This window comes from Aulonocara stuartgranti (genome assembly GCF_965226115.1).
Source record: "Aulonocara stuartgranti genome assembly, chromosome: 7".
Classification (NCBI taxonomy): domain Eukaryota; kingdom Metazoa; phylum Chordata; class Actinopteri; order Cichliformes; family Cichlidae; genus Aulonocara; species Aulonocara stuartgranti.
In genome coordinates this window covers 53,241,606-53,265,335 of record NC_138945.1, presented here as the reverse complement: position 1 = coordinate 53,265,335, position 23,730 = coordinate 53,241,606, and the positions used below count along the sequence as shown (strand labels likewise).

The 23,730-nt window shown below is 42.6% G+C and overlaps 1 protein-coding gene across 4 annotated transcripts in view; it reads right to left on the bottom strand.

The window, feature by feature from the left end:
• LOC309709963 (A-type voltage-gated potassium channel KCND2-like) overlaps positions 1-23,730 on the bottom strand; it is a 51,944-nt gene that overhangs the window by 17,361 nt on the left and 10,853 nt on the right. For 2 of the 4 annotated variants that reach the window (XM_082539003.1, XM_082539004.1), the window contains exons 2-3: positions 13,964-14,312; positions 12,475-13,661 (exon numbers count right to left, since the gene is read on the bottom strand). In XM_082539003.1, coding sequence (XP_082395129.1) covers positions 12,475-13,586 — 1,112 coding nt within the window. In that variant the 5' untranslated portion in view covers positions 13,587-13,661; positions 13,964-14,312. The remainder of the gene's footprint in view (positions 1-12,474; positions 13,662-13,963; positions 14,313-23,730) is intronic. The other 2 variants (XM_082539005.1, XM_082539006.1) reach the window with 1 other exon arrangement.

Sequence of the window (23,730 nt, the reverse complement as noted above, 5' to 3'; positions counted from 1 at the left end):
TCCATCTGTTGAGGTCTACAAATTGTCTTCTGGGGATGCTTTAGCTAAACCATCCTATCAAACACGCAAATACAGGAGGGACGCTCTTCTTGGAGCTCTGCCATAGCAGGCACTGAAAGAGTTGTGTGTGTGTGTGTGTGTGTGTGTGTGTGTGTGTGTGTGTGTGTGTGTGTGTGTGTGTGTGTGTGTGTGTATAAACCTGTATGATGTATGATCAGTCCAGCAGCATACTGCCTGGAGATAAGTAGATCTACGTGTTGCGCTGAACTCTGATTGGAAGCTGGCAGAGTTGGCTTCTTGGGAAATTAATCTATCTAGCACGCAGCAGATCTGTCAGTAACAAGTGACATACTTTAATAAGAATTATTTCACCAGATGACAATGTGGATGGGTGCCTGAAAAACGGCGTCAGTAGTATTGACTGTTTGTCACATATGCATCTAATAAATGTTTCTCCTCTGCAGTCCCAGAAGAGGTTGAGCAAACAGAATCTAAATCTGAAGAATAGGCAAAACTTTTTTGGGGGCGGTGGGTGGATTCTTTTCCAATTCTCACTCGGAGCCGTTAATGATATGGGAAATTGTGTTCCTCATGCTTGTCACTCTTTACATCCCATTGACTGGGAGTTGAATACTCAGGAGCGAGCAGTGGAACGTGTGACAGTGTATTTGTGGTGATGATTACAGCCCATTAACTTTGATGGATGCCATTTCATAGAAAAGACGATGGGAGTTGAAACAACAGCAGCGCAGCTTGTTTTCTGTCTCTGACATATGTGCGCAAAAATCTCGGGGAAAGAAACTGCAGTTAAATCCATGTAAAATGGAATTTTTGGATTCAAAATGAGACCGTGTTTCCTTTGGAGGTTACTGAATGTCACATCTGACACTTTGATGCTGGATCAGTTTACGTGAAAGCTCGGGTATGATTGTCCTGCGACCTCCAGAGGACAGTCTACCACAGATTTCACCATATAATACATTGCCAGTGAAAATACTGTGAGACGCATATGTGTGCAATTAAATAAGGCTGAGCTGGTTCTGGAATTGACTGCAGTGTCTGCCTTTATTAAGGTTAACTATCTGGGCAGCTTTTTTTTCCTCTGCACAACTCACTTTGCCTTTTGGCCTCAGTCAAAGTGAGATACATTCCATTTGTCTGTGTTGGTTGTGTAAAGATAAGAGAGTGTATGCCAGAAATCTAACTCTTAAGCTCCTTCGTGGGATTACAGACAATTGGCTAAGAGGAAAATACAAATAATCATCAACTGTTTACGATTTCCCACTAATACCTTTGAAAAAGGAAAAAAAAAAAGATGAAAATCCCCCACATGGAAATGCAGTCCTTAACTGAGATACTCCTGTGTAGGACACCTGCAACAAGATTCACAGGCAGGAAATCCTCTAGATGGGAGCTGGACCCACACTGCAGTAACACCCAGACAAGCAGAACAATCTACAGTAGCTACCGTCTATCCCTTTTCAAATAGCGCTTTCGAGTATTGTTGTTTTTACATCCAAGAAATCCAACCAGCAAAACATCAGAAGGCACTGATAGGCAAGATAGGATTGGAATTTCTCTCCCTCTCTCCTTTTGGACCTTTAATATGTCTGCCTTGTTTGACCTTATTAGTTTTCTGCCTAGCGTCCCCTGTGAGGCATGTAATCACTAAAATAGGGGCTTAAACTGTGGGCTAAGAATCAAGCTTTTTTTCCCCCCAATGATTAAGAAGTACTCTGTTCTTCTACACAGAAATACTTTGTTTGAACTACATGTTCAGAGGATAACACAAAGTCGTCCTTTTCAAAAGATCTGTATAATTCTATCTATTATATGGATAACATAATGCACCCAGTTAAGCAAAAAGTGTCAGCCTAAGCCGCTGTGCTCACGCACCTCTAACCGACAGTGTTTTCTCTGAATCACTGCCCAAAAATCATTCATTAGACACATCCAAGTGATAGATGGTTATGCATCTGTGGACTTGATATTAACTGGGCAATAATAAGTTTTTTGGGCAGACAACGATCAGCGATCACTTTCACCGCCGATTTCTTTCTCCAGAAGTCGATGAATTCGCCCCAAGTTGTTCTGTGCTGTAGCAGGTGACACATTATCAGGGGAACACAGACATCCCGCATGGGTGCTTTAAGTAATGCTCAGCACAGTGATTCAGTAAAATGTGAATTAATCAAGGAGATAGCCAGAGAAAATACAGCTGAATACATTTCTCTAACAAGATATCCTGTAACACTGATGTCAAAGCAATCAGACGTGAAACTCCTTCAGTGTGATATTTGAGAAAATTAAGGGGTCTTAGTATTGAATAGTTATAGTTATATATTTTAACAAAACAAAGTAACAGGGTGTAATTGGATTACAAAAATCGGAATACTTCTACAGCAACACAAGCACTGTGAGGCTGTAGTCAAACATATGGTTGCTTTGAACAGACTACGTGCTCAAACCTGCAGTACCAACATGCTGGTGTTAAGTAATGTCACCGTTTTACAGTAGCATGTCAGGACGCTCATATCTGGATATTGCAGCTATTTTTCTTTTCATTTCATCATAAAACTTTATTGATCCTGAAGGAAATGCATCAGTGTTGGTCAACGGTTCACACACACAATAAAATAAAGTGTTTGCTCTATAAAAAAGACGAGAATAAATCAAATAATAAGTCAAAAATATCTTAATTAAAAATACACTCGCTCATCCTTAAGGTCCATTAGGTCCACAAGGTGCTCCTGCACTTTTCTAATCCTTCCCCCTGGTAAAGTAATGGGAAAGTCCACTTTTGAAACAGTTCATGGATTTCTGTATTAGATTTCAAATCCCTCCATACATGTGCTAGAAAATAAATGTAGGGATGAGTTTGCAACACACAATTCCAATGTCATTTCCTTTTTTTGGAACACCTTTCAAAAGTAATTTCTTGTAGAAATACAGTGGTGCACGAGAGTTTTATTTTTGTTGGGGTGGTACAAATGTTGTTTTTCATGCACTTTGCTACTAAAGTTTTGTTATTTCTCTGATATAGTGAGGAGCAATCATAAGAGTTTTTATAAGTTTCAACAAAATCTTTTAGTGGCAAACAAAAGCAAGATTTTGATTGTGGCAGTGGTGCCTCTGCCAAAGCTTTTGGCCACGATGCACTTCCTTTCACTGCAATTCTTCATTGTGTTCATTAAACAGTTTGTGTGTCATTAGTTCAGTTGGACTGTGTTTTTTGTGTTGTGAAAATAAATGATCAGAATTCACAGCAAAAGCAGATTAATTTTAAAGCCAATTCCCAAACTTTTTCTTGCAACTGTAGATGTGACTAAAGTGGCGCACTGACTTACAGATCAGCTTTGCCATTCATGAAGCCATGCCAGTAAATTGGCTTAAACAACTTCTGCTTCTAGCTGTTTATACAGAAACCTGGAAGGAAAATACTATGCTTTATCACAGTGGGACAGTAAATTACGCTCAATACACACAAGAGACTGACACTGATATGTGCTGCTTTCCGCCGGTCGTGTAGCTGCTCTGAGTTTACGGTGGGTGGGCACAATGAACCAGCATCGCCGGTTCCCTCTGTGAAGATTTAATGCTCGGTTCTCGAGAATGTGACAGCAAAGAGTTGATTTAACACTCTTTCTGCAGACCGTAGTTTGTGGTAATTTAATTGTGTCGCAGCGTTGTGTGTGACTGAAATGTTGATGAGCTAAAACAACACCTTTCTGAGACATTAAAAAAAAAAAAATCACACAATGAAACACTATAATAGTCACAAGCTGATCCTTATTGCAGGCCTATTGCGCCGGGATCATTCAGACTGCCTTTATTTACTGCCTCAGGATTTTAGCTCTACAATATCTCATCAAAATGTTAAAATTATAGAAGAATACTAATGAAACCTGTACACAATTGTTCTTTAAAGATTTTTGAGCGTGCATTCGCTCAGCTGAAGCTCCGAACCTGACGTAAAGTGATGGCGCTGCAAAATCGCAACCTAATATGTCATCAATCCACGTTGGACAGGAAGGAGATAGTCACAGAAGGATAAAACGGTGAAGATTTGGTGACACCACCGTGCATGAGAAATTCGTTTGAGGTGAAAGGGAAACATATAGGCCCAGAGCTCATGCCCTGTTTAGTTTCTGTTTGACCAAATGGCCTACATTAGGTGATATATTTAGCTATTTATAGTAGCTGGGGCAGGCAGGAAACAGCTGCCATGTGTCAGGGTGACAGGCTGACATCCCTCATCTCAGCAGGACCTCCCTGCCAGGCAGACAGGAGGAAGCTCTTTATACCTAAACTGAAATAGGACATAGCCTCTTATCATTCATGCTGCATACAGAAACTAATAATCTATGGAGCCTGTGGCAAAGACTCAACAATGAAACTGGGTTAACAGTGGCTAGCATGGGCAGCTCGATTCAAAGCCAGACTCGTGAGCTTTGCACAGCTCTGTTTTCTTTCTGTTTTTTCTTTTTTTCTTACAGAGAACACTGTGGATTTCATTCAAGCCGGATCAGTATTGATCACGAGGAGCTTTTATTGTGGCATCTTGGCGGCGTAAACTGGCACAAGATTCCTCAGTTCTGATGAAATAATGTGTTGATTCACAAGCGCTGGAAGAAACGTTCAGACTGACAAACGGGCAGAATCAATATTCACGACTTCGCTCGAATCTGCAGGCGTTCAGGTATTACGGATGGCTGTAAACAAAGTTTCCATTAATGTGCTAGCGTCAAGGTCTTATTGTTTTCTCGAAAAACTCATGAAAACCCATGCCTTACGTTTGTTTGGGGAACATGAAAGTCCATATTGATTTCAGCTTTTTTGCAAAACGCATGGCATTAAATGGCGTTAACATAACATACTGCTGTACAATAAAAGTCTGACACAGCCAAATGAATGTATGCCGTGTAGCTTTTAAAAGTAGATACTTTAAAAACTGGGGTAGGTGTCAAGGTAATGTGCTTCTCTCATTTCAGCCTAGTTAATGTTTTGCTGAGAGGCTTTAAAACCAGGCTTTCTTTTTAAAACCTTATCTACAGTGAAATCCTATCGCTCTTCAAACGAAGTGTCAGAAAAAGCACGAAAGCAAAGCACGACTTTGAATGCTTTTTTGTTTCTGTTTCATTCACGCAACAGACTGATTGTTGCTGTTAGCTATAATCTCTGAATCTCTGCTGATCACAGATGTAGGCTTGTTAGCTGAGGGGTATTTCTGATAAAGAGACAAATGTCAGGGGGAGGGAGATTCGCACTCTGGCATTACAAAAGCTGGCACCATTTCAAGATATTATGTTTGCTGTGCTGTCCCCAACGCTCGAGAGAAATAGTGGGTGCAAAGAGCAACACATTTCTCCCAAGCTCCTCACAGAGACGGGCGAGCCTATCGTTGCCATCGTCTGCGAAACTCTTCCGCCCCACGCCCGTGCTGCGACGTCGGATTTTGAGGTCAAGAAGGGTGCGAGGGCTGGTTCGGTCTTGAAAAAGCAGTATGATGATTGCTAGTTCCACATTTATTGTAGTGACGGTGGCATCTAAAAATTTAAGAAATAAAAAAAGGTGACATTTTCTCCCTCAAACTACTCCATGTTGCATGCCAATATGGGCGCTGTGCAGTGTTCACATAGGAACAGTGGGCATTAAAAATGTTGCAGCTCACCATGAAAACAAACACAGCTTGTACTTTGTATGCTGATTAGTTTGAGAGCTACACAAAGGTAATAAGTGCAAGGGCATTGGCTTGCATATGTAAAACTCAACAGTTTATTATCAGTGACTTTTTTTTCCCCCTCCGCAATGTTAATGTGACCATGTGGCTCATACCAATTAATTCCTTTGTTGTTTCAACACCATATTGAGCTGATAATGAGTTTGTTGACCTCATGGTGAAACCCACACCATGAAATTTTAAACAAGTAAGTGGTACTCGCTGTTTTTCTCCAGGGAAACTTTTTAGTTGCTGTTCTTGTAGCTATAAAAAGGGGTCTGTGCAATGTGTGAACAGTTTTGGTGTAGCAAGCAACGACGCTACACTTAAAGCATGGTTTGGTTGATTGGCAAGAATCACTTGATTAGCTCTGAATCATGATTATGTTAGATAAGCACTCAGCTTAGGTAAAAATAACTATTTTGGTAAGGTACCTAAATGATTGCAGTAAAAAAAAAAAATTCTCTCACTTTTTTAGTGCTACTTGCTGAAATTATCGATGCTGTCACTGTTATTCGGAGGACAGTGTCAAATAAGAAAACTGCTTCCACTCAGTAGTTGTTTGCTGTAACCAGCTCCTGTCAAGGTTGCTCATTAAGAACATATATGGGTCATATCTTTCTTCAAACACAAGCAAACGATGCTGCAAAGAAACACAACAGAATATGACAACACACACACAAAAAGTAAAACTACCTCGTCTAGTGTATCAATACATCATCATCAGCAGGATCAATAACGCACAGGCCGGTTGTTCCTTTATTGCTGTGCTTGCACATGGCAGTCGCTTTGCTGGTTCATAAAAGTCACGCAATATTATTTTCTTGTTTATCATTAAAATTGTCTCGCACTTTAGCGCACGTGTAGTTATTTTATTAATAAAGAACTGAAAAAAATAAATGAGCAACGTCGGAGATGGTGAAGATATCCTCAGAAAATATATTAGCCTCATAAATCATGACAAGTGGTCCTCTGCTACATATATTACCTCCGTGAATATTACCACCTTTATAATGAAAGGCCTCTAATTGATATGGGTGATTCTGGGATTATCGCAATAATAATGCATTGCACACCCTCTGTGTGTTGTGCTGAATACATTTTTATTGATCTTGATATGATAACTGAATTGATCTAATGCTAAGCTCTTTGTAAAATATATGATTAAACCTAAGAATCTATTTAGAGTACGTTGTACGTTTCAACAAAGTGATGAGGAGGCATTATGTGCGTCTGCATGGCAGACAAGCCATTTTCATCTGTATGTAAATGCTGAGTATGTAAATAAGCCATGCAGCACCACAGAGGGAAATAGCTGTTGGGCTTGGATTTATCATTTGCAAACTGTTTGATCCTCTGATCTTGTGGCACATATACACATCCGATGTCTTTTTACAACATATCAAATTTCAAGATCATACACAATCACATAACAGGCGATATTTCCTCGTTTCATTCATTCACTCAGGCTGGATCGGGGTTTCTTGGCTGTTAAGATCGGGTGGGAGTGGAATCAGGCATAACAAATGCTTTCTAGCAACAATGGAATCTAGGTGATGTTTTTTTTCTCACATATCTCCTTATTTCCTAATGCAATGATGCCGCATTCATACGGTGCAACTTTAATCTTGTTCTGAAAAATTCCATTAATCTCGTACGTTGCTCACAATACAAAAGAAGAAATGCTGAGGAGTTGCAAAAAGAAAAGAAAAAAAAAGACACTGGTGCCATATTTTATATCCTCGCACTGCCTTACCAAGGCCCAAGTGCAGAACATGCTAGTCGATTTCCCTGCTTAGTGCAGCACATTGAAAGTGAATTAATGAAAATCCCCCCTCGTGGAATGAGTGTTATTGGGGCTGCCTCGAAGATGGGCTGTCAAAGAAATCGAATCAAATGGGGGGGACAGCCATTTTGTCCTTGCCATATAGATTATTTATCAATCTGACCATCTGCAGTGACGCATGCCTGCTTTTAGAGTCAGTTCACATACACAGTAACCTGACATCAACCTACCAGCTGGCCATAATCTGTTTTTCAGTTCAGGGTTGACTGACCGCAAATGCATTTTCTTTCTGACGCTGGATTTTTTTTTTCAGTGAAATATATATAATTGAAAACTCATTTAACACCCAAATAACCAAATAGAAACATCTACCTTTCAAAGCACAGGAGTATGATGTAATAAATATGCAATATGTGAATGGCCTTAAGATTTTAATCAATCATTCCACTTCAAACCTTCAAAGCACCCTTTTAAATCTCTAACTGCCAAAGTGAAACTGTTTGAGCAAACAAAGAGGAGAAAGAAAATGCAGGGGCTTGCGTGTTTTCAATTTAGCACTTTTTTTTAATGGATTCCTTCTTTCACAATGATCTTAATCTCCTCTGAAGAAAGCTGTCTGGTACCCTCCCCTCGCTTCCACTCCTCCATTTCGCAGTCATTTGCATGGGCAGAAAGGAGCTCGCACAGAACACATTTCAGTGCCAGGTTCCTCTCATTAAGTCACCTGTCACTTCAGGACTATTATACCAGCCTCGTATTAGCGTCACCTCTCCTCCCCAATAAAGCACCTGGAGGACCGCCGTGAGCCCACAGGCTGACGGCGGCCTACACATTTCACATTAGCCACTTCTGTTTTACACGGCGCCACATCACGTCGCTCAAAATGGATTGCTGATTTTCATAATGTGCATAACATACACAATGGCAAGTGGTGTAATTTATTCTACTGAACACAAAAATTACACCAATTGCGCTACATAATCAAACGCACCAAATGTTCTCGCTGACTGCCGAGCTCAGAAGGGGGAAAAAAAAGAATTAGAGGAAAAAAAAGAGTGAAAATTCTCTGCATTGGCTGCCAGGGGCACGGCAACTTATCCAACCGCATGAGGACTATATCATCAAGAATGCGTTTGTTATCTCTTGGGTACAGATACAGTAAAAGGCCCTCCAGATTGTTCCTGCACGTTTCAATTACATTTGACATGCGGTGAAGGGTTTCGACTTCAAAAAGCTTCGCTCTCTGCACCACGCTAAACCGTGAAGCTGATGCTTTGCGTTGTAGTTTTCGATCGCCAGGGGGCTGAGGTGTCAGAACTGGCAAGCATGATAATGGTTATACTTCTGCTGGCTTATGGGCCCTACAGTGACCCTCGTGTCTGTTAACCTTGCTTTCTCTGTCTTATAAATCCTATCCTGAGAGGTTTATAGGGCTCACTTGTCAAGCCGTTCCGGTTGTATTTGGTGGGTGGAGCTGCAGCACAGACAAACGGCATAGGTGATAAATTCTGCATCTGTTGAGTGACTATAGCGTACACGCGTATTTGTTACACCGCAGGACAATTTACATAGTAAATGTCACAACAAATCAGTAATTATAATGACCATTCCTCCTAGGCATCTTGGCGGGCAACGAGTACATTTCAATATATGGAAACTGTGTGTGGGCTTGCGTGTTTGAGTCAGAAGCTCGAGCCTATCGTGTCTATCAAAGGTAATGTTTGCCAGTGTCCAGAGGAACGTGTCTAGGTTTAGCCTACGCCAGACTAAGCCCTGTCCTCCCCACTCCTCTTCCCCTGTGGGTTGCGCTTGGCTTCCACCGTTTTCACAGCTGCTCTCAGCAGTGCACTCCATTACACCTTAAATCACTTAAAAGATCTGAAGCACCAAAAACTCCCTCTGCAGCTAATTCACCCTGACCATGTGGATCATCCAGAGAAAATAAGAGCAGGAAAACACTGCAATGTCTGATTCCAGCCTAATAAAGTGCAATACCAGCTTAAATGAACAATATTAAATCAAGACACTAAATTATACCCTCAGACTCACTTGCCGTTATCAAAGATACCGCAAAGCTGCAGATAAAAATCTCATATTTTACACCCAGTTCTTGAAGTTCACGGCAGAAGCAGATTCCTCTTTGTTGGATATCCGAAAGCAGCCACGGAGATTAGGCTCAATAAAGAAGGAGGGATAAGTGGGTCTTGTCCTGTGTTTGGTGGCACAGGGGAGTAGACACACAGAGGCATGACACGCAGCTGCACAGTGCTATTGATTCTCCGCTGGTCTCCAGGCACCCTTCCCTTTCATTCAGGCTGCCTGCCAAGTGCCTCTGAACAGGAGCCCCTGCTCTCCCAATGTCTGCACGTCTGCTTAAGCACAATCAATGGGCCATCAGCAGGGGAGAGAACGCACACCACAGTCTTTACTTCCACGGGGTGCAAGTGAGGGGAAATTGAAAATATATGTAGTGGAAAGGCATCATGATACCATGCAGGCATAAAGCATCATTGACTAACAGAATGAAATCAAATGCTTTCAAAGGCTTCAAATGGAGGTTCCAGCCAGTAGTGCACCCGCTAGTCTCTAAATAGCTTATTTGCCAGCGAATGAAAAGACAACCCCATTCATATGGGTCTAAATACCTATTTGTCAGACGTGGATCAATTTTTCTCCATGCTGAGCTCTGATACATACCATCAGAATACCTCATTTCCCCTGATCAGATAAGCATCTGAAGGTGATTGGAGAAGAATATAGCAGATGCTTTTCTTACATCGCTGTATCAGTAGACATGACTCTGGTTTGTAGGCTTGTATGAGATGTGTTTTTTCAGAAGCACGCCTTTAAAGACAAGGATGGATCGTGAGAAGGGGCTGACTTTGTCTTACACTGATGAGTATTCAGCCTCTCCAGCAGTGGTCCACTATGCAGCATTCTGCAGCACTGTAAGGCTTCGGTTCAGGTTGCGAATCTGTCAGCCGGGCTGTCATGGATCACAATGGAGTGACAAAGATGTCCCCATTACCAAGGACATTTCAGTTTTGTTCTCTCGCGGCAAAAAACATCTTTTTCAAATCCATCTAGAGCAACACAAAGACTCCGAGCTGAATGCAGCAATATCTTTGTTTCTCCCCAAAGATAAATAATGAACCCTCTTACACAACTCATCCTTCACCCGCGCTTTGAATCCAAATGGAAAGCACGGCCGATGCAGCATTGTGTACGAGGTGGCTCGCTTCAATCACCAGATCATGCCCATTACTAATTATGCTCTCATTGGTCATTTCGAGGGTGAGTGGTAGTTCGACTGATATTGAGTGAGCACAGAGGGAAGAGTTGTATGCCATTAAGAAGACAGAAAATCCACTAACTCAGTGTCACCCGCAGCATGAGCACAGATAGAGGGAAATGTCACCGTTTAATTATATAACAATTACAATAATGATAATAATAACAAAATATGCTGCCTGCAGAGCTGAGGGGTACTCAGGTGCTGAGTGGCTGCATCAATGCAGATGTGAAGGAAGACAAAAACAAGAGGGATTATTCCCCCCCCCAATCAGGTTGTGCGCAATGTGGAGATCCCTGTGTCAGTTCAAACCAACAGTAATAATGATAGTAGTACAAGAAGGAATACATTTTGAACTTAATATTCTCAGGACTGTGCCTTACATAGCTCCAGCTTATGCACTGCTGCAGACACACACACAAGTACACACTGCCAGAAGCAATTTGTTTTTGTAGTGTTTGCTTTGCGATGTTGTGATTTTGAAATTAAAACCCGGGCCCTAATTTCTGTGTCATCAGCGAAGAGGAGGACTAACACTGGCTAAGCGGCTGTGCTCAACCTCATACGAGCAGCAGCAGCGAGTGCTGAAGCAACCGGTATACGTTGTTGTGTTTTTCCTTTAGTGTGATTGCGATTCCCCCGTTGCTTAAACTCCGCATTACCTTTTTTGTTGATTTTTGTTTTGTTTTGTTATGCGAGCAGGCATCAGGTCAAACATATCGACGGTGACAAAAGTTTGCAACACACAGAGGTGGTCCGAAAGCGCATCACCAAAGAAGACTGGGAATAATGCTCATAACAACAATAATAATAATAATAACAGCAAGCCACACAGTGCAGCTGAGCGCGCTCATCAATACAAATTAATTTGATGTAATCGTCCAACCCGAGTTTAATTATTCTATGCTACATCAGCACGTGGTTGCGACCGGCGGTGTTCGCGAGCATGAAATTGGCATTCAAATATTTACTGCACCTTGTTGAAACGGAGAGAGGGGAGCTAAGAGAGGGTGAATGAGAGGCGGAGAGGAGGCGGTGCAGGGAGAGGAGAGGTGTGTGTGTGTGTGTGTGTGTCCCCTATACGTTGCTTTGCCTTTAATTTGGCCTGTTAATGCGGTATGTGGGAGCGTGGTCAGTGAGCTGTAGTTTGTTTGCTCCTATAGCTCGACAATAAAAGCGCCTTTTTTAAAGACACTGCGGTAACCTTTGGAAAGGCATTCGGTAACGACCCTCAGAAACGGGCAGGGACGGTAGCTTACCCTCAGAATGATAAGAGGTGCTTGTGAGGGGCAGGCTCGCTGATTGGGGAGCGAATCGACCACGGAAGCTTCTATAAAGCACACTGCTCCTGCTCTCTGATTGGCTGAGCATTAATACGTTCAATGACCCACACCTGTGGCCCAGCTACAATTTTCTAAAATATTTTTATGCAAATTAAGATCTACTAGCTAATTGTAAGTGCTCGTTGAGAACACTACTACATAATAATTGTTTAATTGTTGGTATTATTGCAGTAATATTAATTTTGAATTTTTTCATTGTTGTGTGTTATGTGTGTTTATCGACACAGTAACAAAGCCGAGCTGGTGAGTTGTGGTGTGTCTCGAGCGCTTGAAGGTTTTTTTTGTTTGTTTGTTTGTTTCTTTTGTTTTTTAATGGACTTTTGCAGCCACCTACCCCAGTGTTGTCATGGTGACAATGGTGTACCAAAAGGCTGCGGGGATACTGGTGAACTTGCTGGCCGTGGAGCCTTTCTCCGCATAAAACATAACCGTGGCAAAGATAATGATGGCCATGGTGAGCGAAAAGAGGAGGAAGCCCAGCTCGGAGGCGCAGCTCTTCAAGGTGTAGCCCAAGATGCGCAGCCCAGCGGAGTGCCGGGAGAACTTGAAAATCCGAAAAACCCGGAAGACTCTGAGGGTGACGAAAGCACCGCTCACCTGGTCGTTGTCGGTCATCACCAGGCCGATGTAGTAAGGCATGATGGCGACCACGTCGATGACGCTCATCACACTTTTCATGAACTTGTACCGGCTGGGCGCCGCGATTAATCGGAGGAGGTACTCGACCGTGAAGATCATGACGCACGCGGTGTCCAAACAAAAGAAGGCTAGAGCGTAACGGTCTCCACAGGAAATCTCCTTTGACCTGTTGGGCAAAGACCCACAGGGAACCGTCTCCACCACGTTGGCCATCACTGATATGGCAATGAAGAACCCCGTGACATAGTAGAAGACCAGAGCCAAGGTGCTGGTGTGGGGGTTTTCAAAAGCCCGCCACAGGTACTCCCGGAACGTCAGGTTGACTGGCGTGACGTCATTGTTCATGTCCATCTCCTCGTCATCCTGAAGCCTCTCCGCGTTTTCGCGCCTTCGGTCTTTGTACTCCTCGTAGCAGCAGTCCCCGATGATCTCGGGAATAATACCAAAGAACGCGAGCTCCTCGTCGTACGCGGATATGCATTCTTGGCGCGGATAGTGTAGTTTCCCCGTGCGGTAGAAATTGAGGATGTGTCTGAAGATGTCAGGGTCGCGGTCGAAAAAGTATTCGTTCGTCTCCTCGTGGAAAAAGAAGTCTCTCTCTGTGCTCCCCAGCAAAGTGTCCGGGTACCTCTCCAAAGTGGTTCGCCACGTTTGAAACTTGGTCCCACTCACGTTGAGGATAATAAGTCCGTCCTGGGCTTTCCTCTTGTCTTGAGGAGGCATGGGCATCGGGGTGCTCGCCACGGGCATCCATCCTATGGCCGCTGCTCGGGCGAAGGGAAGCCATGCCGCTACACCTGCTGCCATGCTGACCTGTAGTTTCTTTTTTAAAACGACCCTGCTCCGGTTATCACAGTGCTACGGCTCGGAGATGAATTGCATCTGCAGGAAGAACAGATAGGGACAGTGACGGTTATAGGCTTGTGGAGCAGAATGTGATAAGAAAACGCATGAGCCCATTTACTTTTACTGATACTCTATGGTGTTATGCGCAGTATCACTCTCCACAGCCTTATCAACAGTGTAACTGTTCAGTTATGGAAGCCCACTTTGCGGCAGAATATGAATTAGATTTCGATCATCATCCATCAATAAAAGCAGGCGTGTTTCTTCTTCTTTTACCCCCGGTCTCAGCAAAAAAAAAAGGGAAAAAAAGAGTAAGAGAAAAGGGGAAAAACACCCACCTTAAAGAAGGTTTCTCTTTAAACTGCATCCACGGCGAGTTCAATAAATACCTATCATAGGAAGAGAATACTTGCGATTCCGCCACCCATCTATGTGTCACTGCACCCAGACGAGAAGGGGGGGAAACAGTAGAAAAACGTTGCATCAACAAGTTAAACAATTCAAGCGCCAGTGTTTCAACAGAGCGGTCATCTGTCCAGGCGCGAGCCTTTCTTTTTTTCTCTTCTTGACATCCGCAAGGCTCATGTGCACAGGCTTTTCCTCCCGTTGCAGCTACTCCTCAATAAACTCCTGTTCCTTTCGTCGACTGCAAGACCATCCTCCCCCTTCCTCACCAACAAGCCCCGACTGTGGAGAGAGGAGAGAAAATCGTATGCAGAGAGAGGAGTGGTCCTATATCTGCACCCAGAAATTCCTCTGCTGCTTCACTGTGGGGGGAACTAATCAATGCGTAATGGTGGTCTCAGTAGGCGGCATCGCCAAAACCTCAAGTTAACGCTTTTGTTTGTGTGTTTTTCCTCTCGTTGCACACCAGGGACTTACTCTCAGCCGTATATTACTCCGCTCTAATATTATGCATATTGTATAATGTCGCCAATATAATGACATGTCTTAGATAGGGTGGTTTGTTTTCTATGGAGGTCGTAATGAACATCGGCTTTATGTCGACGCATTAACGCACATATAGTTCCTCAAGGCGCATTTTTTAAATGTACTCGTGTATTATTATTTTTTTTACCAATTTAGAGGGAAAAAAGTAAACCTGACACCACTCTAGCTTAAAGGAACACGTGAGTGCGCGCATACTCGAAATTTTCTGACTGTAATCTTCAGCCTGAGTTTGTTTAATTTTTTTCTACATAAAAACAAACATCCGATCTCAGATCTGCAACAAATCCTGATAAATACGGTTTCCTGGACTTGCACTGTTGTGTAATGCTGTTGAACAGAGTTACACAGCTTAAAAGGTCAACATCATTGGGCTACACCGCTCTACTGACATTTTCCAAAATAACCTTAATCAATTATATGTCTGGCGTGCTCTATAACGTAACAACACTGGCTTTCCAAGGGAATCGAGACAGCTGTGTCCACTGTGTAACACGTGTTTAGACTCAGGCCATGTTTGGCTGTGAAAACAGCAATTTGGGACATAAAGAGCACGTTCCCAGTAAGGATTTAGCTCCCGTTTTAGCCAGTTTTGTTTTTCAGCACCGCGGACAGCACCCGTGTTGTCCGCTTCTCGTGCAGACGCCTGCGTGCAGGTTACAGATTACAGGCGTGTTTTGCCCTGCAGTCACATAATTGTAGAGCTTCTCCAGCTTCAGCCAAACGGTCATGCTTAAGTAAACGCGGCTCCTTGGAAATGGACGGTCAGTGCAGATATGTGGATTCACTCACTTTGGCAAATTTACTGCAGCTGTTGCTCTTATGTAAAGTACTGTAATTTGTAGCAAATGAATAGGAAGGGGCTCCCTTTCTTGCCAAAGGACAGTTTGGCACTATAAATGGCTCCTGATGGACACATTAGATGTTGCACCAGTTTGACCTGTGGCCTTTTACTTTCCAGATCTTCAGCCAGTGCACTACATTCACACCCAGCCTCTGTTCCCCTCTGGCACCATGCCGGGTTTTTGTAGGATGAATGCACAAGACTGTCAGAAGTCCCATTAGTGTATGCTGAGCATGTCAGAACACACTCGGTGTTCAGTTTGAGCCATCGGGCCCAGGGGCTATGTATTCATCAGGGCATTTAAATATTCCAGCGGTTGCCAAATGGCACCAAACACAGGCTGAGGTGGTTGCCAGACTAGCTGCAAGCTTGTCACATCTCACATAGCATCAGTGTTTTAGTTTAAAAGGAGGTAAATGTGGTTGTTTAGTATCTACATATGGTATAATTTAGACTGCACACGGCATTTATCAGAATTTCTGCCATTTAATAGTTGCTTTATGAAATGAATACACGATGAAGCAAATTAACAGCTTGGGTTTTCCTTTTTTTGCCTTTTGTTCTTTATATTTCTGCTTGCATTCAGTTTGTAAAATCAGTCATCCCAAGATATTCCAACAAGTGAATCCACCATTCAACCATATGTTCTTTTTGAAAGAACAGTACGAACCTGTCATTTTGCACAGTTTCAGTCTGTAACATGATAGGAGGGTCAGAACGACATCATCCAAAGTGCCAACGTGCAGCACTTTATGAGCACACTAATTTTCAAGAAGCTCCAAGGTCATTTCAGATGGCTGGTGTTGACACAGAGCTGTGCAGATTATTTAATTACAATGTCTGTGTGTTTATGGATTTAGTCTTTGAATCATGTAATTAGCATTTGTCCTTAACAAGGTTGAAAACATTATCCTGGTGTTTTTGTGGTATTTTGTTTGGACGTCGGGTCATAAATGGAAATCTTTGATGTGGACTTGAAATGAATGCATGTATATTTTTAAAACAGTCTGTAGTATTAATCATAATAATAATGATGATGATGATGATGCATATAATTACACTCTTGTTCTGACTATCTAGATTGTGCTTCCTGACATTTTGATGTTGTACTACTGAAGTGACTCGGAGGCTTTAAGGATTAGGTTGTGTAACAGAATAAATTCTGTAAACGGTTCCTTAAGTGTCGTAACCCAAAGGCACGAACCCAAAACAAACACACACTGTCTGATAAACCCTTAGACATTCATGTGGGCTTACACACACGCGCACAAACATACACAGCTATATTTTTTTGGATTTGATCCATTGACAGTAGCAGTCTGCCCGCTGTAGTACACTGATGCAGCCCACACTGCAGCCTGTTTTCTGTATTCCATATTTAGTTGGGTCCAGCTCAGTGATTGAGATGATTAAACAGATGAGTCCCCTTCACTGGATATGCGCCAGGACTTGTTAAGGAAAAAGCCAAGAGGGCAGCCACCATTTGATTCGGGTCATCAATAGAGAAACTCCAAATATTTGAAACTATTGAGGCAGTCTCAGAAGTTTAGGCCAGAAATAACTAGTGAGCACGATGAATCATCTGCAGTACAAATACTCACAGCAATGCCTACACCGCCTTTAAGGAGAACCCCATAGGCGAACACTCTCCAAAGGCTTTGATGGAAGGACAGTGGGCTAGTTTAACCTGATAATAAACTTTACATTTATAGACTTCTTCAATGAGATGCGGGTCCATGACAAGCAGTATAAAGGTAATAAATAAAAAACAAAAGGATGAGCTGTAAAAAAAAAAAAAATCCCAGTTAGAGAGAAAATGTCAGAGGAGACTTAAACAGGCAAACTGCACGTGTAGTACCCCATTTCGGGCTTGGCGATGCCCGGGCACGTTTTATGAAATGCTGCTAAATGAAGTCATAATTTGTCATCATGACCTCTGAGCACAATGACACGCTGATATCCTCAGGTGAACAGCCCACAGTCACACCGCCCATCTCCCACCACGTCATCTCCCTCAGCTGCCTCTGCCTTTTCCTTGGCTCTAATGAGTTATTGACCCCCTGCGGATGTGTAAAATAGAACAGGTCTTTTTGTCTTTTTATTGCAAATGCCAGCTGGTGTGTTAGTATCTGCATCCGTGCGTGCGCGCATGCGTGTAAGCGCACATTCATGTGTGAAGCTATTTATATGCGTGTTCATGTGCTCCAGTAAGGAAGGGAGTTGCCCAGAGTGGGAGGCTGATGCTTGAGGACTTTATGACTAGTTTCATCCCTGTCAGGATTGTTGGGATAATCTGTAATTTAACAACTGCTGGTTGTCAAGAAGCTGCAAATAGGACATACAGGGTATGTGCGCTTCAAAGTACCTGTATTGTGTCATTACAAGCATATCATTATTTTTGTTTTATTTATTTTCTTGACTTGACACTGCTGACATAACTAAAACAATGAAACTAACAGCACTGGGGAAAAAACATACATTTGCTGTTTACAAATCTACTCATTAATTCAATTTATCATTTCTATTCAGGACTTTCTGCTCGGAATCAACGAGAAGGGGACAAGCGTTTCGCCCACTGGCGCATTTTTAATTGTTTTCACCCAACTCTTTCTCACTGCGTCTACAGGGAAAGTGGCTCTTGTCATCTGGTGAAGAGGTGTAGAAGGCATTGCAAGGGGAACGGAGGTGTCTGTCACTGTGAGTGCTTGTGCCTATAGCTAAAACAATATGCTGCAGCATGTCTGGGGCTCTGAGAAGTGGAGTACATCACTGCACCATCAGCTGTGTGAGTCCCTTAACTACTAATGCACAAGGGCGCATCAGCTGGAAAATGTAAAGCGTGGCCGTGAGACTGAACTGAACCGTACTTTCCCTTACCTTGGCTTGTCTGTTCAACCTTTTTAGAATCTCTTTTGGCCTTGCAACGGCACAGAGGAATGCATTATGTGTATGTCTCTCAGTGTGTAATTAAAAACCAAAGCCAGCATGGTGCCCAACTGGCAAACCCTTGTCGAAACAGTAATTCTTTGCAAGGGCATTGAGTTGTTTACCCGCCTCATCTGTTGATTGCGTTCCCCATTGCAGAGGTGCTGAGCAGATGCTCTGTGTGGATCTAAACACAAGGCTTTTAACAGGTTCTCACTGTCTGTGTGTGCAGACGCAGCCTCCAAACGAAAAAGAGCTCTTTTCAAATGTGGCAAGTGTTAAAACCTTTATGTTCCAGCTGCTTCTCTGGAATGAAGTGATGGTGAAGAAAGGACTTGAATTAAGAAGCTTAGAATCAGATCACACATTCATCAGCACACTGTTCCTCACGTGTGTGCTCGAACTGGAGCACAGGGGATAGCAGTTGGAAAAAAGGGGAAAAAAGATCGACTCTCCTTCAGTATAGAAGTCATATTTGTTTGGCAGATGTGAGGTACCATTTCTCCGGATCATGATTGCATTGCCATTTCACTTGATTGATACGTAAATGTCACTGGCTTTAATAGTTCTGCCTCAGACAAAGGTATTCTTTTTTTATTCTCCTTTCCTTTCTTCTGTCTTTCTTTTAGATTATCTGGGTGACCATCCTCCCTTTAAGTAATAGGATACATTTCTTTCCCTTGATTTTGAGGATTCAGCTCAAATCCAGAGTGACTCGAGTTCGAGTATCATGCTAGGAAAAGCTTTAATTCCTAGATTACCATCGCCATCATTACAAGGAACCGACAGTGCGACAAAGGGTCAGGAGGGGATCAGACTCTGTGGAAGGGTTGTTTATTTGGGCAGTGGCAGTGTGGGCTTCTCCTGACGTCATTTGTCGGGACTTGGCATTGGTTGGCCTGACCAGTGACATTTGCTTTCCCACCATGTGGCCCCTGTACTTTGAGGCCAGATGGCAGATGATGCCTCCGAAGCAGACGACACACAAACACCCAAGCGAGTGTATCCACACACACACACACATGCACGCACATGCGCATGCACACACATATGTGCACAGACAGACATGCATTTACATAAGCAAGCACACACACATGCACATAGACTGCTCACAATCAAGTCTCCCTTCTCTCAGCAGAGGGGGGGGGGGGCAACAGATCGATTTGTCACCCAAAATAATTTATAAAGTCCTGATAGAATGCCAGAAAGTAAACTTGGGGAAAAGTGGATGTATTATGATTGGAGCCGGGTAGATCGATGCTTTCCTCTCTCTGTGAGGCTCAGCTTGTTTGTTCAAGGTGAAATATCATCATGAAGGCACAGCTCACAGCTCTTACACCTCCCCCTTTATGTGCACTGCAAAATTTGTTCTTCGTTCGCTCTCTGTCTCATGTCCCCTTCTTTTTTTTTCTGCTTTTATCCATACCTTTGTCCCACATGAAGAAACGGTCAGTCATCTGTGAACAGCATACAGTGGAACCACCGAACAGGGATTTGTCATTGAACCAGGTATCTGGTGATTTTGTCCAGGGAGACAAATGTTGATAGGCACGCTGTACTTGAGCGTCGTTGTTGAACGCACATAAGCGTGGCCTATTAACCCGCAGACAGGAGGCAAATCAATTTACTAGCTCTGAAAGTTTTATCAATCATAAGCATCGCGGCTCGGAGGAAGACGGAATGAAGAAGGGCTTTCTCTAAGTACATCATATCAGTAAACTGCGATAAGCATCAGCACTTTAATCTGAAGCTTCTTTGAGCCGCTTTTGTCAAATGATTTCTGCCTTACTAGAAACCGCACAAACCACAGTCGCAGAAAATTATATGGACGGAGGGATGATGACAAGGAGCGCGCATGGTGATTAATCCTCAAGAAAAGCCAATTGTGAGCTGCTTTTCTTAGCTTCTTTAATTATTTCTAATTTGTCTTCCTGCCGCATGTTGTGTAACTTCCGAGGCTATAAATGAACAATTCTTTTTCAGCGAGAAATTGATTCCGAGTTCACAATTTGTGGAGGTTTATTTTTAACCTATAAAGCACAGTGTGAACTGGTAGCATCATTATGAGGTCACAGAGGAGGGTATTGGTAAGGTAACAAATCAAGCAGAGGAACGGAGCTGCACACTGGAGGGGAAAACAATTCATTGCTTTCCACTAACTTTGTATTGCATATAGGTTCCTTCTTGTCGATTCTTTCTGCTAGCATAAGAAAACCTAAAAAAAAAAGGCCTTTAAGTCTCAGCCTGATGGGATGCACTTGCAGCAGTGTAAAGAACCCCAGCTAAGCAGGTGAACTGAAAAACCGAGCGTTTCAGGAGACAATAGTGGATAGCAGCAATGAGATGTGAGGCATCAGCAGGAAAAATGGGAAAACTGTGGGATCTGAATGCTCAGTATGTCTACGTGTGCTGCAAGCAATTTGTCAGTGAAATGTCCTGGCATCATGCAAGTTGTATGAAAGTGGAATTTAAATCATTTAGAAAGGTATGAGTAACATAATTTGTGCCCTAGAAAACTACAGTAGTTTCCTGTAACACATAGCTACATTTTTTTTAACCTCTAGCCAGTTAAAGGGTTTTTGTTTGTGTTTCAGACCTCAGTTGCATATTGTAGTGGTGCCTGTTTTACACTCCAGTGGGTGTGGTTTGGTGGCAGGAAGCACTCTGTCATTATAAGAGCTGAACTGTAATGTCAGTAGATGACCTGGGTGCAATTTGTTGGGGGTGGGCAGCTATGAATCAGCTCATCTCACTTTTGTTTCATAAAATTATGTATTTATTTAGTTATTCATTTTAAGCTTCAACCTCTCAGATTCTCACCTTTTTTTCAGGGATGATGGTGATGATGCCTAGCAACAAGAGATTACAGGTTCTGGCTATGATTTTCGAACAACAAGGTGAAAACTCCAACAATGAGAGCACCATTCAGTCATCCACCCATTCACACACTGGTGATGGCAAGCTACATTGTAGCCACAGCCGCCCTGACAGAGGCGAGGCTGCCGGACACTGGCGCCACCGGGCCCTCTGACCACCACCAGTAGGCAACGGGTGAAGTGTCTTGCCCAAGGACACAACGACCGAGACTGTCCAAGCCGGGGCTCGAACCGGCAACCTTCCAATTACAAGATGAACTGCCAACTCTTGAGCCACGATCGCTCATATCATATATATATTCTTGAATGCCAGGCAATTTGATGAATACAGTGAGTACATGTATCAGTTGATAAATAGGTGAAGGATGTTCTTAATCTGTGCTAACAATTGTTCATTGATCTAAAGTCCTGAGCCACTCAACTCTTTATATTTTGTAAGAAAATGGGAAATAGGTGGAGTGATTTATTAAACCTACAGAGAAATAGTCTGCAAGGCAGATTCTAATGGTCTTGAAAGTCAATATTTGTATAACCACCTATATTATTTAACATAGCCTGAACTCTTAGGCCTCCCTTCTATAAGTAGTCTTCAGGAATCCTTCTCCATGGCTTCAAAGCTCTTCTTTGGCTGCCCTTCTGTTCTGATCCCACTCTGCTTCAGCATGTCATACTAGGGGTTAGCATTGGTGCACGAAGCAGGCTCTGATGAGAGTTAACATCTCTATTTACAGTCAAGTAATAAAGCACAGATAAAGTGGTGGGGGTAGTGGGATTGGACTGGCATTAAGGTTGCACACACAGGAGCTCTGCAGAGAAGAAGACACAAAGTTGCTTAAATGGAGACTGTGTCTTTTTTGTCTTACTTGTAGGAGAGGTGAGCTTGAGCCCCTGGTGCAGCTCTTGAGCGGTGGGTCTCCAACAGAAGTGGAAAAAGTACAAATATTCTATACTTAAGTAGAAGTACTGATACTAGTGTTAAAAAAAAACTCCAGTAAAAGTCAAAGTACTGATGAAACTTATTTACTCAAGTAAAAGTAAACAAGTACTGGCTCTTAAATGTACGCAAAAGTTAAAGTAGCTCTTTGGTTTATACCTGCTGTTTTTGTGAAAAGCTCACTGAACCGTGTGCTATAGTAATGTAATAATAATATAATATTAGTAGATGGGAATACAAACTTTGTTTTAGTCTAAATTTTAATAGATGTACTCAACTTCAGTCAGTTAGTAGGAGCATGAACAGCAAAGAAGAAGGAAAATGTAGACGGGGGGCTTTGCTCTAAACTGGAAAATGAGTATGAACAGGGTCAAAGTGGTTAAAGTTAGGCACATGGGGAAGCCCTACAATCAGTTGTAGTGGCTCAGCATGGGGAAAAGAATTACAACAGAATCATTTATATTGAGAGCTATAGTGAATTTTTTTAATGTACAGACTGCGATTAGCTGATTTGGGCTACTGCTGCTCTGAGGTTTACTGCTCTTTGTGGATTTACACAAACTAACCCTTTTATCCTGCATTAAACTGCAGAGTATTTTGTCACATGCATAATGTCACATGTACAGACCCAATATCTGATTTAAAAACATGAGGCGTTACTTGTAGGAGTTAAATTTTCAGTTTATCAGATACCACTGAGGAGTCCTTTTAACATCTTTCTTATCTTTCTCCATCTCTGAGTGAAGTTAGCATCTTTCTTTTCTCTCCCTGTCAAAAACAGCAGCTGGACCTTTAGCTAGCAACACAAACTGCAAACAAACACTTTGTGTGTTTGCTGATGTTTCTTTAAACTGATAGAAATGCTGCATTTAAATTTAGCTGCCACTTTAAAAATGTTACTCCCTTTATGCTCATCTTCTGTAGGGCTAGCTAGAAGCTCAAGTACCTCAGCAACTTATGGACATCTGGACTCGTTCCAGTGTTGTGCCAAAATAAATAAATAAATAAATACATAAATATGTCCCACTTTAACCCCAGACTATGGGACACGGTGCCTCTTCCATCCGTTTTTATGCAACATCCGCTGATAATATATGAACAGGACTGTCTTTCATGTGTTACTGTTTAGGCTCAAATCAGTTTGATGTTTGAAGGCGTGCGGTGACATGAAATAATAACTCTCCTCAACTCCTCAACAATAACTCTCCTTACTCTTTTTTCAGTAATAAGAGAACAAGACAATTAATTGAAAGGAACAGAGAGGCTAAGAGTTAGCTGTTGAAAAATACTTGTTACGGGATCAGAGTCGGTGGTGAGGAACCAAGGCAGCCTTCTGCTTCAAGATAACCTCCACACGATGAGCTGATCTGGAGCAGGTGCAGAAAGGACTGGAAACTCCACCCAAGGACGACTAATATCAGTGAAATTAAACTTAGTGTCAAAACCTCACCTTGCAGCACCACAACCTTCGGGCTCCAGGGAGGCCAATCTCTGACTAATAGTCTTCCATTTTTGTGTTTTTCTGTCCAGCTGGGTTTTTTCTGTATTGGCAGTGTGTTTGATTTCATTGTCATGTTT